The sequence below is a fragment of the Mobula hypostoma genome, chromosome 11 (assembly GCF_963921235.1).
Source record: "Mobula hypostoma chromosome 11, sMobHyp1.1, whole genome shotgun sequence".
NCBI lineage: Eukaryota > Metazoa > Chordata > Chondrichthyes > Myliobatiformes > Myliobatidae > Mobula > Mobula hypostoma.
The window spans coordinates 54753903-54772571 of record NC_086107.1 but is presented as its reverse complement, the minus strand read 5'-3'; the positions used below and the strand labels follow the sequence as shown (position 1 = coordinate 54772571).

The following is an 18669-nucleotide window of genomic DNA, read 5'->3' as shown; positions in this document are numbered from 1 at the left end:
TCTAGTTCAGGCAGCTTCTTGGTAAATTCCCTCTGTACCCTCTCTAAAGACTCCACATCTTTCCTATAGAGGTGGCCAGAACTGAACACAGTACTTCTAGTGTCGTCTAAGCCAGGGTTTTACAGAGATACAATATTAACTTGCAGCTCTTGAACTCTATTCCCTGTCTAATGAAGTCCAACACATCTCATGCCTTCTTAGCAAACTTATCAACTTGCGCAGCAACTTTAAGGGATCAATGGACACGGACCCCAAGAGGTCCCTGTTCCTCCACACTGATAAGAATCCTACCATTAACCCTGCATCTTATCTTGAAATTTGACCTTCTAAAGTGATTCACTTCACACTTTTCCGGGTTGGACTCCATCTGCCACTTCTAAGCCCAGATCTGCATCCTAACAATGTCCTGTTGTAACCTATGATAATTCTCTTCACTATCCACAAAACCACTAATCTGCAAACTTAATAACTCATCTTTCCACTTCCTCATCCAAGTCATTTATATATATTAAAAAAATCACAAAGAGCAGGGGTCTCAGAACAGCACTGGTCACCAATCTCCAGCCAGAGTACTCTCCATCTGCTACCACCCACTACCTTCAACAGGCAAGCTAACTTGGTACCCACACAACCAAGTTTCACTGGATCCAATGCCTCCTGACTTTCTGAATGAGCCTATCATAAGGAAATTATCAAATGTCTTATTAAAGTTCATTTACACCATATCTAGTGCTCCAGGCTCATCACTATGCTTTGTCACATCCTCAAAGAAATCAATCAGGCTGGTGAGGCATGACCCGTCCCTCACTAAGTCTTGAACACCATTCCTAATCAGTCTATGCTTCTCCAAATACTCATAAATCCTGTCTCAAAGAATCCTCTCCAATAATTTGCTGAGTGCTGAAGTTAAGACTTACCGGTCTATAATCCCAGGGTTATCCCTACTCCTTTTCTTGAACAAAGGAATAACATTTGCCCCCCTCCAATCACCTGGCATTAATCCTGTAGCCAGTGAGGACACAGAGATCATTGCCAAGGGCATAGCAATCTGTTCCCTTGCTTCCCAGAGTAACCTGGGATATATGCTGTCTGGCCCCGGGGTGTTATCTATCCTATTGCTTTTCAAAAGTTGTAGCACATCCTCTTCTCAATACCATGCAACAATTACAAATGCATTGTGCAGCCCTTTAAGACTTGGCTCTTCACTCACTGTGTAGTGTGGATCGTTGAGTATATGCATTCTGTTTGCTGGGCCCTGCCTTACTCTCTCTGCTATGAGAGGCACATTACCTAATTACAAACGTTTGTATAAGGACTCTGATTTTCAAAGATGTTTTCTGCTGGTCTCTTTTGAGACAGACAAATCTCAATAAAGCAGATGTGTACTCGCTACTTGAAAATCAAACAAAACTGCAGAGGCTGGAAATCTAAGTTTATATTACAATTGAATAAGCTCACAGCCAAACAGTCGAGTTATGACACAGGGAAAGCAAGTTGCTTGAAATTGTTGAATTTGCCACAAGTCCTGAAGGCTGTAACTTTCCAGAAGAAAGATGAGATGCCTAGCAGTAAAATACCTACTCCTTGCCTAGTTTCTTCTCAATGTTGTTCAGTAAATAGGGGTGACACCAAGCTTTGAGCTGCCCCCTACTTCAATTCTTCATCATGCTCCCCAGTCTGACTAACTTCTTTAAGGCCTCTTGACGTGTCAATGAGTCCCAATGCAGGCTTGAAGAACAGTGCTTCCTCTTTTGTACCATCACGTTGTAACCAATGGAACTCAATAGCAAATAATTTCAGATAACTTGCTTTCTGTATGTCAGATTTGACAAGTTTTCTTGTAAGGTAATCCATTTCTTTCCATCTCAAGTCTTGTACAAATTGCTGCCCATTTCCAACATTCTCATTTTAATTTTATTTCTCTGTAATATCTTTCCATGACCCTTTGACATGGCTGCATCTAGGAGTACTATGAACAGTTTTGGATTCTTCAGTCAAGGGAAGATACTATATGTACTGTAGTTCAAAGAAGGTTCACCTGGATGACCCTAAGGGATTACCTTACGAGGAAAGATTGAACAGATTTTGCCTATGCTCAATGGACTTTAGAAGATTGGGTGGTGCTCTTATTGAAACATACAAGATTAAATACTGGGAAGACATTTCCCCACGGGGAAGAAATTAGAACTGAATAACATATTCTTAGCCCATTTAAGACATTTAAGAATACCCATTTATGACTGAAGCAAAGAAAACTATCTTCCTTCAAGGGGTTATTAGACTCTGAAATTCCATGATATGGAGGTTGAATCCTTAAATATATTCAAGGCTAAGATGCATAGATTTTTAATTAATAAAAGAATCAAGGGCAGTGGGGAGAGCAGAGAAAGTGAACATAGGAAAGCCTGGAGCTGTTACAATTGTACTCAATGGCAGAGCAGGCTCCTATGACTGAATGGCCTATTCCTGTTTCTATTTCTTTATGCATACAATATTACGCACATACACTAGTTTAAATAGCAAATAAAGACTTTGCATGACCATGGGAGACAGTAATGGTGAAAAAGCAGCAGTGCTGAACTGACTAACTTTATCAGAGCTGAATGAAATATTGTACAGTACAGGAAAAGGCTCTTTGACCTATAATGTCTGTGCCGACCAGGATTCCAAACTAACCACATATGCTTGCACACGGCCTATATCCCTTTGTTCCCTGTCTATTCACGTGCCTGTCTGAATCATTGCTATCATTTCTGCTTTCCTCACTTCCCCTGACAGTGCATTCAAGGTACCTACTACTCTTTGTGTAAATCGAAACTAGCCTTATAAATCTCCTTTGAACCCCCCCCCACCCCATCTTAAAGCTATAGCCGCAGCATTTGACACTGGGAAAATGACTCAGATTATCTACCCTATCTACACCTCATACTATAATTTTGTATACTGTATTTCTATAAGGTCACTACTTCAGCCTCTGACACTCCAGAGAAACAACCCAAGTTTGTCCCTTTCCCTATAACGAAACATTTCAATCCACAATTTATTGTGGTACGAGTTTCTTTAACTATCATAAGAGATAAGCAGTTAAAATTTAGCTTTGTGCTGAAGTAAAAAAAAATCTTACTTGGTACATCATTGAATGATGGATTAAAAAAAATCAACATTTTTCAATCCATCTCACATGCATTTGTTATTTAAATGCTACACTCTTATTCAAGAAATCAGATAGGGAGGAGCCTAACATCAGTTGTAGGAAAACTGAAAAAAATCATGAAGAAGAAAATTAATTCCCACGTTAAGAGTTGGGCAGCCAGTGTGTCATGGTCATATCGCACAGAACAGACACTTCAGCTCCCTCACCAATCCCATTTACTCAGCGTACTAGTACGAATGCCGTGAGACCATCTGCCTCCAACTTCTCTTCAAGCAGTATGTTCCAGACTTCAATTGCCCTCTGTGTGAACCCCTTCAAACCTTTATCATCACACCTCAAACCCAAGCCCTCTTGTTTTAGACCTCTCACCATGGGAAAACAACTTTTACTATCTACCCAACCTCAAAATCTTATAAAGTAAGTTAACCCTTCATAGTCTCCTCCATTCCGGGGAGAACAAATCCAAACTATTCAGTGTTTCCTTAAGCTCATAAATCTGTGGGAAGTGCACCCAGCTTCTGCTCATCTGACAAGATCAAGGAGCTGGAGCTGGAGATACTCAGAGCCGGCCAGGAGGGTAAAAACCTCACAGATGAGACTTTTACTGAAGTGGTCACACCCAGAGAGCAGGCGTCAGATAACAGATGGGTGACCACCAGGAGAAGTAAGGGGAGTAAACAGTCAGCGCAGGGTTCCCCTCAGCAACAGAAATACCTCTTTGGAGTGGGGAGGAAATGACAGGATACAGCAGCAGCAGCCAGACCAGTAGCACTGTGGCTGGTTTTGAGGCTCGGCAAGGAAAGGTAAAGTCAGGCAGAGTGATAATGATACTACTACTACGTCGACTCAGGCCTAGAGGGCCGGCGTCGGGCAAAATGATAGACAATGATGATAAGGTGATATGATAGAGGAGACTCAATGGGGTTGGGGGGGGTGGAAACAGGAGATTCTGCACCATAAAAGAGATGCCAGGATTGTGCGTTGTCTCCCAGCTGCTAGGGTCCAGTCCGAGCGGTTGCAGAAGGTTCTCGAGAGGGAAGGTGAGCAGTGGTGCACATTACCAGTAACGGAGATAGACAAGGAGAAGAGGTCCTACGCAGTGAGTATCGGGAAGAGACTGAAGAGTACAGACTGCACGGTAGTAATCTCTGGATTACTCCCAGTACCATGTGCTGGTCACGCCAGGAAAAGGACAATACCACACAACAGTAAGTGGCGAAGGAACAAGGGCAGGGGGCACGATTTCAGATTTCTACATTATTGGGATCTCTTCTGGGGAAGGTATGACTTGCACAAAAAGGACGGATTACACCTGAATCCGACGGGAGAACCAATATCTTTACAGGCAGGTTTGCTAAAGTCGAGTCAAGTCGCTTTTATTGTCATTTCAACCATAACTGCTGGTACAGTACACAGTAAAAACGAAACAACTTTCCTCCAGAACCATGGTGCTACATGAAACAACACAAAACTACACTAGACTAGGTGAAACAACACAAAACTACATTAGACTTCAGACCTACACGGGACTACATAAAGTGCACAAAACAGTGCAAGGCAGTACAATAATTAATAAACAAGACAATAGGCACAGTAAAGGACAAATTACAATATAATAATTAATGATGTAAATGTAAACAATGTTTTAGCAGGAATTGAGAAAGAAATGAGCAAAAATTTGCAAAGGCAATGGAGTGATGTAAAGATGTTGGGGAGAGTTTAAGATAATTTGGCAGAAGGATTAGAGTTGGAATGATAGGGCCGAGGACGGGGCAGTTGGTATACAAGTAGATGCAGTGTGTAGTGATTCTGCGAGGAAGAACAGGCAGGTGATAATGCAGTCGGTGGGATGAGTTGAAGTGTAAAGGAGGATGGATACACGACTGAAAGTGTTATAGTTGAATGCACACAGTATGCAGAATAAGGTAGATGATCTTGTAGCACAGTTAGATAGGCAGATACAACGTTGTGGGCATCACTGAGTCATGGTTGAAAGAAGGTCATACTTGGGAACTAGGATACACATTTTATCAAAAGAACAGGCAAACAGCGGAGGGGATGGGGTGGCTCTGTTGATAAAAAAAAATGAAATCAAATCCTTAGAAAGAGGTGACATAGGATCGGAAGATGTAGAATCCTTGGGGTAGAGTTAAGAAACTGCACGGGGGACAAGATCCTGGTGGGAACTGTATACAGACCGCCAAACAGTAGCCAGGATGTGGCATATAAACTACAATGGAAGAATGAAAAGGCATGAAAAAAGGGCAATGTCATGATAGTCATGGGGGATTTCAATATGGTGGTGGATTGGGAAAATTAAGAGAGGGAATTTGTAGAATGCCTACAAGATTGGTTTTTAGAGCAGCTTGTGATTGAGCCCACTAGGGGAAAGCCAATTCTGGATTGGGTGATGTGGAATGAATCAGACTTGATTTGGCAGCTTAAGGTAAAGGAACCCTCAGGAGAGAGTGGTCATAAAATTATAGAATTCACCATGCAGCTTGAGAAGAAGATAAAGTCAGATGTATCAGTTTAAAGTGGAGAGCAGAGATATGGGGCACTAGCAGGGATGATGACAGAACAGCAGTGGCTGGAGTCTCTGGGTATAATCTGGAACACACAGGATAGATATATCTCAAAGGTGAAAAAGTATTCTAAAGGGAGGATGAGGCAACCATGACTGACAAGGGAGGTCAAAACTGGCATAAAAAGAAAACAAAAAGAGGGCATATAATATTGGAAAAAATAGTGGGAAGTTGGAGGATTGGAAAGTGTTTAAAAAGCAATAGAAAGCAACTAAAAAGCCGTAAGGAGAGAAAAGATGAAATATTAAGGTAAGCTGGACAATAATATAGAAGAGTATACTGAAAGTTAACTCGGATGTATAAAGAGCGAAAGAGAGGCAACAGTGGACATCAGACTACTAGAAAATGACACTGAAGAAATAATAATGGGAACTTAAGTATTTTGCATCAGTCTTCACTATGGAAGATGCTAGTAGTATACCAGAAATTCAAGTGTCAGGGGGCAGAAGTGAGTGCAGTTGCTATTATTGAGGAGAAGGTGCTTGGGAAGCTGAAAGGTTTTAAGGTAGATAAGTCACCTGGACCAGATGGACAACATCTCAGCATTCTGAATGAGGTAGCTGAAGAGATTGTAGAAGCATTACTAGTGATCTTTCAAGAAGCACTGAATTCTGGAATGATTCTGGAGAACTGGAAAATTACAAATGTCACTCCTCTATTTAAGAAGGGAGGGAGCTAAAAACAGGAAACTATAGGCCAGTAAACTGCATCCGTAAAGCAAACAGCATTATGAAGGACCCCACACACCCCTCATACAAACTCTTCTCCCTCCTGCCATCTGGCAAAAGGCACCAAAGCATTCCGGCTCTCACGACCAGACTATGTAACAGTTTCTTCCCCCAAGCCATCAGACTCCTCAATACCCAGAGCCTGGACTGACACCAACCTACTGCCCTCTACTGTGCCTATTGTCTTGTTTATTATTTATTGTAATGCCTGCATTGTTTTGTGCACTTTATGCAGTTCAGGGTAGGTCTGTAGTCTAGTGTAGTTTTTGTGTTGTTTTACGTAGTTCAGTGTAGTTTTTGTATTGTTCATGTAGCACCATGGTCCTGAAAAACGTGGTCTCGTTTTTACTGTGTACTGTACCAGCAGTTATGGTCAAAATGACAATAAAAAGTGACTTGACTTGACTTATCCAGTGGTTGGTAAGATGTTGGAGTCCATTATTAAGGATAAGGTTTCAGAGTACTAGAAGGATGAGAGGGGATCTGATTGAAACATACAAGATTATTAAGGGATTGGACACGCTAGAGGCAGTAAACATGTTCCCGATGTTGGGGGAGTCCAGATCCAGAGGCCACAGTTTAAGAATAAGGGATAGGCCATTTAGAACGGAGTTGAGGAAAAACTTTTTCACCCAGAGAGTCGTGGATCTGTGGAATGCTCTGCCCCAGAAGGCAGTGGAGGCCAATTCTCTGGATGCTTTCAAGAAAGAGTTAGATAGAGCTCTTAAAGATAGTGCAGTAAAGGGATATGGGGAGAAGGCAAGAACGGGGTACTGATTGTGGATGATCAGCCATGATCACAGTGAATGGCGGTGCTGGCTCGAAGGGCCGAATGGCCTACTCCTGCACCTATTGTCTATTGACATGATAAAATAGGCTGAAGTCAGCATGGCCTCCTTAAGGGGAAATCTTGCCTAACAAATCTGTTGGAATTCTTTGAGGAAATAACAGGCAAGATAGACAAAGCAGAGTTACTGCATGCTGTTTACTTGGATTTTCAGAAGACCTTTGATAAGGTGCTACATATGAGATTGCTTAACAAAATAAGAGCCCATGGTATTACAGGAAAGATACTAGCATGGATAGACAATTGGCTGACTGGCAGGAGGCAAGTGTGGGAATAAAAGGAGCTTTTTTTCATGTTATATTTGTCAATGATGGTTGGTTGTTCGTCCATCGTTGACGTCGATGAGGACCTCGACACCATTATGATTTAAGTGAGGGAGAGTTGCGCAGCGTCAGCCTCACTCTCTCTTCCCAATATCATTTGTCAATGATATTGATGATGGAATTGATGGCTTTGTGACCAAGTTTGCAAAGTATAAAGATAGGCAGATGGACAAGTAGTGTTGAGTGCTTGCAGGGAGTCTGCAAAAGGGCTTAGATTGGGAAAATGGGCAAAGAAATGGCAGATGGAATATAGTGTAGGGAAGTGTATAGTCATGCACTTTGGTGCAAAGGGTGAAGGTGTAGACTGGTTTCTAAATGGGGAGAAAATTCAAAAATCAGAGGTGCAAAGGGACTTGGGAGTCCTTTTGCAGGATTCTCTGAAGGTTACCTTGCCAGTTGAGTCAGTGGTAAGGAAAGCAAATGCAATATTAGCACTCATTTCAAGAGGGCTAGAATATAAGACCAAGAATATAACACTGAGGCTTTATAAGGCTTTGGTCAGATGGCACTTGGGGTATTGTGAACAGATTTGAACCCCTTATCTAAAAGGTGTGATGGAATGGTAGAGGGTCCAGAGGGGATTTCACGAATATAGTTCTAGGAATGAAAGGGTTAATGTAGGAGGATTGTTTGATGGCTCTGGGCCTGTACTCACTGGAATTTGGAAGAGTGAGGGGGAATCTTATTGAATATTGAAAGGCCTAGATAGAGTGGATGTGGAGAGGGTGTTTCCCTCAGGGGTCAGTCTGCCACCCAGAGGGCACAACCTCAGAATAGAGGGGTGTCCACTGACAAAAGCGATAAGAAGGAACTTCTTTACCCAGGGGGGTAATGAATCTATGGAGTTCATTGCCACAGATGGTTGTGGAGGTCAAGTCACTGAGCATACTTAAAGCAAAGGTTGACAGGTTCTTGATTAGTCAGGGTGTGAAAGGTTACGGAGAGAAGGCAGGAGAATAGAGTTGAGAGGGAAAGTAAATCAGCCATAATGGAATAGTGAAGCAGACTGGATGGGCTGAATGGCCTCACTCTGCTCCAATGTCTTATGGTATGTAATTCCATCTAAGGCAACGTCCTGGGCAATCACCTCAGTATGAGAATATTATTTTTCTTGTAAATAACATGAACTTGTTACAGAGAACAAAATTTTGTGAATGTTACAAATTTTGCTGAGATATACAAGAGGTAATTCATGGAGTTGTGTGTCAAAGTAATGAACTCTCAGAGAAAGAACCATGACAAGATCAAATTATCTGAACAGAAAAAAGCAAATAGCACATTTGTTAAAAATCTGCAAGCCAGGAAGCATTTGTTGGGGAGGGGAGGGAAAGAAGAGGGTGGGTAGCAGGGTTGGTGCTTGATCTTTCATCAAGTAAACAGAGTTTAGTGACATCGCCCTGATGATGTTATTTGAGTGAATGAGCACTTAGAAGATTTGTTTTCACATTTTTGAGATAGTTAGGGGCCATATTTACAATTCCTGAAGGCGACAGCAAAACTTGACAAGGTAACTCGTAAAAAAAAAAGTGCATGGATATTTCATTTTGACAGCAGGCACAATGAGTACATTGGTTAGATTTCAGCTGAATATGATGCACCAGTCCAATTGCTGCACCTCGAGAAGAACATCAAGATTTGGGACAGGGTGTCCTTGTAACTGAGAAAGTAGAGTTGGCCCAATAGGACAATACAGAGACAATGGAAAATACAGTTACAATGGAAAAATTTGCTTGCAACAGCATGAATGTCACGTAGCTACAGGCAACACACAGTACAGTATATAAATTCCATAGGTCCGTGAAAAGAGAAATAAAGGCTGTACAAAAACAAGACTTAATTGTAACAAAAAGACACAATCAGAGATGGTAGTATGTGTCACGTCAGTCGTCGTGTCGTGCCGCTGAGGTAGGATTAGGGTTAGTTCGGGTCAAATAACTGACACAATCTATATTTCCAATGACTGACACATAATCTACACTGAAAATAAGACTGCATGCCTCCCCTCCACCTTCACCCCACCACTATGCCTGAGAGAGAGAAAAATCACATCTCATAGTAACTTGCAAAAGCTGACTGAACATGGCATTTTAAAGGAATTTAATTGCACTGTAAAGAGAAAAGGCTGGGCTTATCAGCTAACTTGGACAGTGCTTTCTAAGAGCTTGAACAGGCCGTAACAGACCAAATGGCTTCTATTACAAAGTAAGATTCTGCAATTGGACTACGGTAGTTGTATTCTGCTAACTTAAGCAATTTAAATTCTGAAGCAAATGAATTGTGTAACTTGTTCAAATGTGTTTCTGATTGGCAAGTCCCTTTGAATCAATAGACATTAAACTATGCTTTCAAGGTTTTAATCAATTATTTCTCACTGTAAGTGCTACAAGCTTAATCAAACAGGTGAACTTTAACAGGAGCAGTTGATTCAGGAAATAGCAAATCCATGCAAGAACATTTATCTCTATTTAACATGAATTTCAAATTACGGATCTATTAAGCTTAATATCTTAAGGAAAAAACTGTTTCCATTATGCTTAGTTATTCTAGCTGTGTAACACGTGTCAGTTGCAGCCTGAGAAAGATCTGTCGATTGCTTTCTGAACAATACAAGCAGTCAATGAAGGTACATGCCAGTTCTCACAACTAAATTAATCCCTAACAAAGGTTAAGGTTGATTGCTATACATTTGAACTGGATATCCAAGTAACTGAAAATATTAAAGGAAAAATGCATGAAATGAAAAAGATGAAACAAAAGAAATTACTCATGCAACATCTCTTAAAATGTGCTAAAAAGCTATTGAAGGGTACAGAAAGAATGCAAAAATAGAAGATAATAGAGCACTCTTACTTAGTTGATACAGCAACAAAGTCCTCATCATGCTGACAGCAAGCAACATGTGTGAGAGCTCCTTCCTAAAGGACAAAGAAAATTATTAGAAATTCACATTTCATGACATGGTGCATAATGTCTGCATAGCTTCAAATAAATTTTATAAACACAAAAATTTCGCAGATGCTGGAATTTTATATGCTGTTTTCCCACTTTTCTTGTTCAAAAGAAGACAGAGATCTTAACAATTATCTTAGAATCTCAGATCAAATCTTTATGGAGTTTCAGATTGAACTATTTGTGTATCAAGCCTTACAAACAAAAATGGAAATAAATAACCAGTAAGATATGGCAAAGATATTGTTCACAACACTAGAATAACTGAATGAAGACACCAGTCATTTACTACAATGCAAACAACAGGAATTCTGCAGATGCTGGAAATTCAAGCAACACACATCAAAGTTGCTGGTGAACGCAGCAGGCCAGGCAGCATCTATAGGAAGAGGTGCAGTTGACGTCTCAGCCTGAAACGTCGACTGTACCTCTATTTACTACAATGGCCTTTTTTCCCATCTATACCAACCCCTTTTACTCACATTAAGATATCATTCTTTGTCTTTTGCCTATTGAAGTGCTTTTCTTAATGCTTCTTAAATATTGTAATTGTATCTGATTCCACCAACTTCTATGGCAGTGCATTCCAGACACTAGATTAGATTAGATTAGATTCAACTTTATTGTCATTGTGCTGAGTACAGATACAAAGCCAATGGAATGCATTTAGCATCGAACCAGAAATGCAAAGAATAGTGTTATTTACAAAATAACTGTGAATTTAAAAAATGCTACAGCACACAAATATAAAAGTACTGAGACAGTACAGTACGGATGCAATACTGCTTAGTGCTGTGATGAGAGGTTCAGCAGTGTCACAGCCTCAGGGAAGAAGCTCTTCCTGGGCCTGCTGGTGCGGGAGCGGAGGCTCCTGTATCACCTACCGGATGGGAGGAGAGTAAAAAGTCCATGGTTAGGGTGAGATGCATCCCTGATAATGCTTTTCACCCTGCCCAGGCAGCGCTTATGGTAGATGTTCTCAATGGTGGGCAATTGGGTGCCGATAATCTGCTGGATTATCAACGATTCCCTGTGTAAAAACCTACCCCTAATATCCCATTAAAAACACCTACCTCTCATTATAAATCTACGTCCATTTACTTTTTGATAACCCTGCCATGGGAAAAGATTTTGACTAGATATCCTCCCTGTGCCTCTCAGAATCTTAGATATTTTTATCAGGACATTCTCAGCCTTACTAGCTCCAAGGAAAACAATTCAGCCTATCCAAACTTCCCCATAAAGTCTTCCATTCGAGGCAACATCCTAGTAAGTCCTCTCTGAATAGTATTAAGGGCCTTATTAAAATATTCCATTAAAATCTGCAGTGCAACAATACAGCACTGTAATAACTTAACAATCCAGAGCAGTGAGCATCACGTCAGTGGTAGGGATGCTAGTGGAGAAGATTCCAAGAGATAAGATTTGTGAGCAATTGAAATAGCATGGCTTAATTAATAACAGTCAGCATGGTTTGTGTAGGACAGGTCATCTCTTACTAACTTAAATGAAAATTCTGCGGAGATGTCAAAGGTGGAGCAGTGGATATTGTCTACAATGATCTTGGACATTTAACGTCTGCCAGGGGAGGCTCCTCCAGAAGATTAAGATGTATCAATTCCAAAGAAGTAGCATACAAATTAGCCAGAGAAAGTGGCTCACCTGAGGACTGGGAGAAATTCAGAGTTCAGCAGAGGAGGACAAAGGGCTTAATTAGGAAGGGGAAAAAAGATTATGAGAGAAAACTGGCAGAGAACATAAAAACGGACTGTAAAAGCTTTTATAGATATGTAAGAAGGAAAAGACTGATAAAGACAAATGTAGGTCCCCTGCAAACAGAAACAGGTGAATTAATTATGGGGAGCAAGGACATGGCAGACCAATTGAATAATTACTTTGGTTCTGTCTTCACTAAGGAGGACATAAATAATCTTCCAGAAATAGTAAGGGACAGAGGGTCCAGTGAGATGGAGGAACTGAGCGAAATACATGTTAGTAGGGAAGTGGTGTTAGGTAAATTGAAGGGATTGAAGGCAGATAAATCCCCAGGGCCAGATGGTCTGCATCCCAGAGTGCTTAAGGAAGTAGCCCAAGAAATAGTGGATGCATTAGTGATAATTTTTCAAAACTCGTTAGATTCTGGACTAGTTCCTGAGGATTGGAGGGTGGCTAATGTAACCCCACCTTTTAAAAAAGGAGGGAGAGAGAAACCGGGGAATTATAGGCCGGTTAGCCTAACGTCGGTGGTGGGGAAACTGCTGGAGTCAGTTATCAAGGATGTGATAACAGCACATTTGGAAAGCGGTGAAATGATTGGACAAAGTCAGCATGGATTTGTGAAAGGAAAATCATGTCTGACGAATCTCATAGAATTTTTTGAGGATGTAACTAGTAGAGTGGATAGGGGAGAACCAGTGGATGTGGTATATTTGGATTTTCAAAAGGCTTTTGACAAGGTCCCACACAGGAGATTAGGGTGCAAACTTAAAGCACACGGTATTGGGGGTAAGGTATTGGTGTGGGTGGAGAATTGGTTAGCAGACAGGAAGCAAAGAGTGGGAATAAACGGGACCTTTTCAGAATGGCAGGCGGTGACTAGTGGGGTACCGCAAGGCTCAGTGCTGGGACCCCAGTTGTTTACAATATATATTAATGACTTGGATGAGGGAATTAAATGCAGCATCTCCAAGTTTGCGGATGACACGAAGCTGGGTGGCAGTGTTAGCAGTGAGGAGGATGCTAAGAGGATGCAGGGTGACTTGGATAGGTTGGGTGAGTGGGCAAACTCATGGCAGATGCAATTTAATGTGGATAAATGTGAAGTTATCCACTTTGGTGGCAAAAATAGGAAAACAGATTATTATCTGAATGGTGGCCGATTAGGAAAAGGGGAGGTGCAACGAGACCTGGGTGTCATTATACACCAGTCATTGAAAGTGGGCATGCAGGTACAGCAGGCGGTGAAAAAGGCGAACGGTATGCTGGCATTTATAGCGAGAGGATTCGAGTACAGGAGCAGGGAGGTACTACTGCAGTTGTACAAGGCCTTGGTGAGACCACACCTGGAGTATTGTGTGCAGTTTTGGTCCCCTAATCTGAGGAAAGACATCTTTGCCATAGAGGGAGTACAAAGAAGGTTCACCAGATTGATTCCTGGGATGGCAGGTCTTTCATATGAAGAAAGACTGGATGAACTGGGCTTGTACTCGTTGGAATTTAGAAGATTGAGAGGGGATCTGATTGAAACGTATAAGATCCTAAAGGGATTGGACAGGCGAGATGCGGGAAGATTGTTCCCGATGTTGGGGAGGTCCAGAACGAGGGGTCACAGTTTGAGGATAGAGGGGAAGCCTTTTAGGACCGAGATTAGGAAAAACTTCTTCACACAGAGAGTGGTGAATCTGTGGAATTCTCTGCCACAGGAAACAGTCGAGGCCAGTTCATTGGCTATGTTTAAAAGGAAGTTAGATATGGCCCTTGTGGCTACAGGGGTCAGGGGGTATGGAGGGAAGGCTGGGTTCTGAGTTGGATGATCAGCCATGATCATAATAAATGGCGGTGCAGGCTCGAAGGGCCGAATGGCCTACTCCTGCACCTATTTTCTATGTTTCTATGTTTCTATGTACAGGATTCCCCACGAGATTTTTCAGATATATAAAGAGTAAACGAGAGGCAAAAGTAAATATTGGACTGCTGGAAAATGATGCTGGAGAGATAGCAATGGGGAACAAAGAACAGGCTGACAAACTTAATAAGTATTTTGTGTCAGTCTTCACTATGGAAGACATCAGCGTTATGCCAGAAATTCGAGAGTATCAGGAGGCAGAAGTGAGTACAGTTGCTATTACTAAGGAGAAGGTGCTTGGGAAGCTGCAAGGTCTGAAGGTAGATAAGTCACCTGGACCAAATGGACTACACCCTAGGGTTCTGAAAGAGGTAGCCAAGGAGATTGTAGAAGGCATCATTAGTGATCTTTCAAGAATCACTAGATTCTGGAATGGTTCTGGAGAACTGGAAAATTGCAAACGTCAATCTACTTTTTAAGAAGGGAGGGAGTCAAAAAACAGGAAATTATGGGCCAGTTAGCTTGACTTCACTGGTTGAGAAGATGTTGGAGTCCATTAAGGATGAGCTTTCAGAGTACATGGAAGCACACGATGATATGGGCCAAAGTCGGCATGGCCTGACAAATCTACTGGAATTCTTTGAGGAATAACAGACAGGATTGACAAAGGAGTGTCACTCAATTTTTTTAAATTTGGATTTTAAGAAGGTCTTGACAAGGTGCCACATATGAGGTTGCTAAGCAGGGTAACAGCCCATTCCATTACATGAAAGATACTAGTACGGACTGGCAGAATGCAAAGAGTGAGAATAATGGGGGCCTTTTCTGGGTGGCTGCCAGTGACTAGTGGTGTTCTGTATGGGTCAGTCTTGACATGTTATATGTCAATGATTTGAACAACAGCAATGATTGCTTTGTGGCCAAGTTTCCAGACAATACGAAGATAGGTAGAAGGGCAAGTAGTATTGAGAAGGCAGGGTGTCTGCAGGATTCAAATTAGGAGACTAGGCAAAGAAATAGCAGATGGAATACAGTGTAGGGAAGTGTATGGTCATGCACTTTGGCAGAAGGAATAAAGGCATAGACTTTGCTGTTGTGTGCTGGGGCAGCAGGCTGAGGGTAACAGACACCAACAGAATCAACAAACTCATTCGTAAGGCCAGTGATGTTGTGGGGATGGAACTGGACTCTCTGACGGTGGTGTCTGAAAAGAGGATGCTGTCTAAGTTGCATGCCATCTTGGTCAATGTCTCCCATCCACTACATAATGTACTGGGTGGGCACAGGAGTACATTCAGCCAGAAACTCATTCCACCGAGATGCAACACAGAGCGTCATAGGAAGTCATTCTTGCCTGTGGCCACCAAACTTTACAACTCCTCCCTTGGAGGGTCAGACACCCTGAGCAAATAGGCTGGTCCTGGACTTATTTCCTGGCGTAATTTACATATTACTATTTATGGTTTTATTACTATTTAATTACTTATGGTGCAACAGTAACGAAAACCAATTTCCCCCGGGATCAATAAAGTATGACTATGACTATAACTATTTTCTAAACAGGGAGTAAATTCAGAAATCAGAGGTGCAAAGGGTCATGCACAATTCCCTAAAGGTTAACTTACAGGTTGATTTAATGGTGAGGAAGGCAAATGCAGTATCAGCATTCATTCTGAGAGGACTAGAATATAAAAGCAAGGATATAATGATGAGGCTTTATAAGAAATTGGTTAAACTGAACTTGGAGTATTAGTGAGCAGTTTTGGGCCCCTTATCTAAGAAATGATGTGCTGGCATTGGAGAAAGTCCAGAAAGGTTCACAAGGATGATCCTGGGAATGTAAGGGTTAATATATAAGGAGCATTTGATCGCTCTGGGCCTGTACTCACTGGAATTTAGAAGAATGGCGATCTCATTGAAAACGAACCAATATTGAAAAGCCTTGATAGAGTGTATGTGGAGAGTACGGCAGGAGAATGGGGTTGAGAGGGATAATAAATTAGCCACGATGAGCTGAATGGTCTAATTCTGCTCCTATGTCTTATGGTCTTAGCTGGCCATTTGTTTTCAGAATTGGCTTGCCCACAGAAGACAGAGAGTAGTGATCGATGAATCTTTTACTGGCTGGAGTTCTTTGACCAGTGGTGTTCCACAGATATCTGTACTCCAAACTCTGATGACTTGGTTAAAAATATAGGTGGTTGGATGAGTAAGTTTGCAGATGACACAAAGATTGGTGGTGTTGTGGACAGTGTAGTCATAGTCATACTTTATTGATCCTGGGGGAAATTAGTTTTCGTTACAGTTGCACCATAAATAATAAGTAGTAATAGAACCATAAATAGTTAAATAGTAAGATGTAAATTATACCAGTAAATTATGAAACAAGTGCAGGACCAGCCTATCGGCTCAGGGTGTCTGACCCTCCAAGGGAGGAGTTGTATAGTTTGATGGCCACAGGCAGGAATGACTTCCTATGACGCTCTGTGCTGCATCTCGGTGGAATGAGTCTCTGGCTGAATGTACTCCTGTGCCCAACCAGTACATTATGTAGTGGATGGGAGACATTGTCCAAGATGGCATGCAACTTGGACAGCATCCTCTTTTCAGACACCACCGTCAGAGAGTCCAGTTCCATCCCCACAACATCACTGGCCTTATGAATGAGTTTGTTGATTCTGTTGGTGTCTGCTACCCTCAGCCTGCTGCCCCAGCACACAAAAGCAAACGTGATAGCACTGGCCACCACAGACTCGTAGAACATCCTCAGCATCGTCTGGCAAGATTGCAAAAGGATACGGTGAGTGTAGATCAGTCACAGGTGGTAACGGTGGTGTATGACATTTTTGCCTTTATTAGCTGAGGCAAGAGTTATGTTGCAGATTTATAAAACTCTGATTAGGCCATATCAGGAGTATTGCATTCAATTCTGGCTTTTTATTATAGGAGGGGTGCCGAGGCCTTGAAAAGTTGAAGTACGCAGTATTTTTTTAAAATCAAAATTCAATATACTACCTTGAGATTCATTTCTATCGGGCATCTACAGGAAAGTAAAGAAACACAATAGAAGTTATGAAAAAGTATATGTAAACAAAGACCAACAAACAAGCAATGGGAAAAGAGGAGAAATTGTGTAAATAAAAATATACCAGAATGCTGACTGAATTAGAGGACAAACATTACAAGGAGAGATTGTACAAACAAGGGATGCTTTTGCTGGAGTAGTGAAGGTTGAGGCAAGATCCAATGAAAGTTTGTAAGACCTTGGCAGGCACAGAGTTGATTCTTTCTCCCAAAGTTGAAATGTACACTTAAAGTGGGAAAGTTCAAATGAGATAGGCAGGACAGGTTTCTCTTTTACTGGAGAATAGTACAGTGTATGGCTGAAAAGAGCTGAGAGGCATATAATATGCAGAGAATGGAGGGATATGGACCATGACCTGGCAGAGGGATTAGTTTAGTTAAGCATCATAACTTTAATTAATTCAGTATAACACCATGTGCTGAAGGGCCTGTTTCTGTGCTGCACTTGTTCTATGTTCTAAAACCAAACATGCTACCAAGTGCCAGCTAACAGAAAGGTGGCATTATCACACAGAACTAACACTTTCTCCGTGATTGAATCATGAGGCTGAGCCCCATAGTGGTTTCATGCAACGTCCGCAAGGAAATGTGCCCTTGCACAAGTCTCATGAAAATGAATAACGGGAACCCTAGTTGATTTATCATTAAGCTAGGGCTGCCAATTCCTGCAGCCCTACCATGGTCTACGTAAAATGAGCGGACCACAATGAGAAGAGTTTGTGGCAGATATCCGTATGGTCCTCGCATGAACAAACTTTATAAAATAAACTATCAAGAAAAAAAAGTTCTGTACCTACATTCCCAGATGTAGGTCTAACACTGTAAAGCCTTGCCTGAATTTCATGAGATTATTTTTTTTTTAATTTTATTTTTATTTGGATAAGGAGTTCACAATTATCATGTACTTTTTTCACACATATAACCTTTTCCATTTTTTTATATGTATAAAACTACAATTATTTATACATTCTTAAGTACACATTGAGATGATATAAAAGCAAAATAAACATTTAAATAGATAATTATGTACTGTGGTAAATCTAACCTATTAGGCTAAGTAATGAAATTAGTTGTTAAGAAAAATGGTAATAATAGTTTCCATACAACCCTTCTGGACCATTTCCACTGGTCCAAAATGTTGCATACAAGCCTATATACCAACCATTGTAGCTGTTTATATCCCAATTTGTTCGTGCTTGTTCCTGCCCGCAGACTAATTATCCAATCCCTATGTACTTATTTACTTAATTTTTTATCATTTTTTTTTTATCCCTTTCCCAAATCTTTCCCTTTACTTGTGTTAATTCTCTATTTTCCAAAAAAAAACAACAAACATTTAGACTAGGGGTGCTTACGTTAGCAATATTACTGTGTTGATGAGAAGAGCAATATAAATCATTAGGAGAGTCATCTAAAGTCTGCTCGCATTGGGGT

General features: G+C 41.2%; 1 protein-coding gene across 3 annotated transcripts in view; it reads right to left on the bottom strand.

The window, feature by feature from the left end:
* Positions 1–18669, bottom strand: part of hps5 (HPS5 biogenesis of lysosomal organelles complex 2 subunit 2) — a 69433-nt gene that overhangs the window by 40389 nt on the left and 10375 nt on the right. For all 3 annotated transcript variants that reach the window (XM_063062099.1, XM_063062097.1, XM_063062098.1), the window contains exon 4: positions 10488–10552. In XM_063062099.1, the coding sequence (XP_062918169.1) occupies positions 10488–10552 (65 nt within the window). The remainder of the gene's footprint in view (positions 1–10487; positions 10553–18669) is intronic.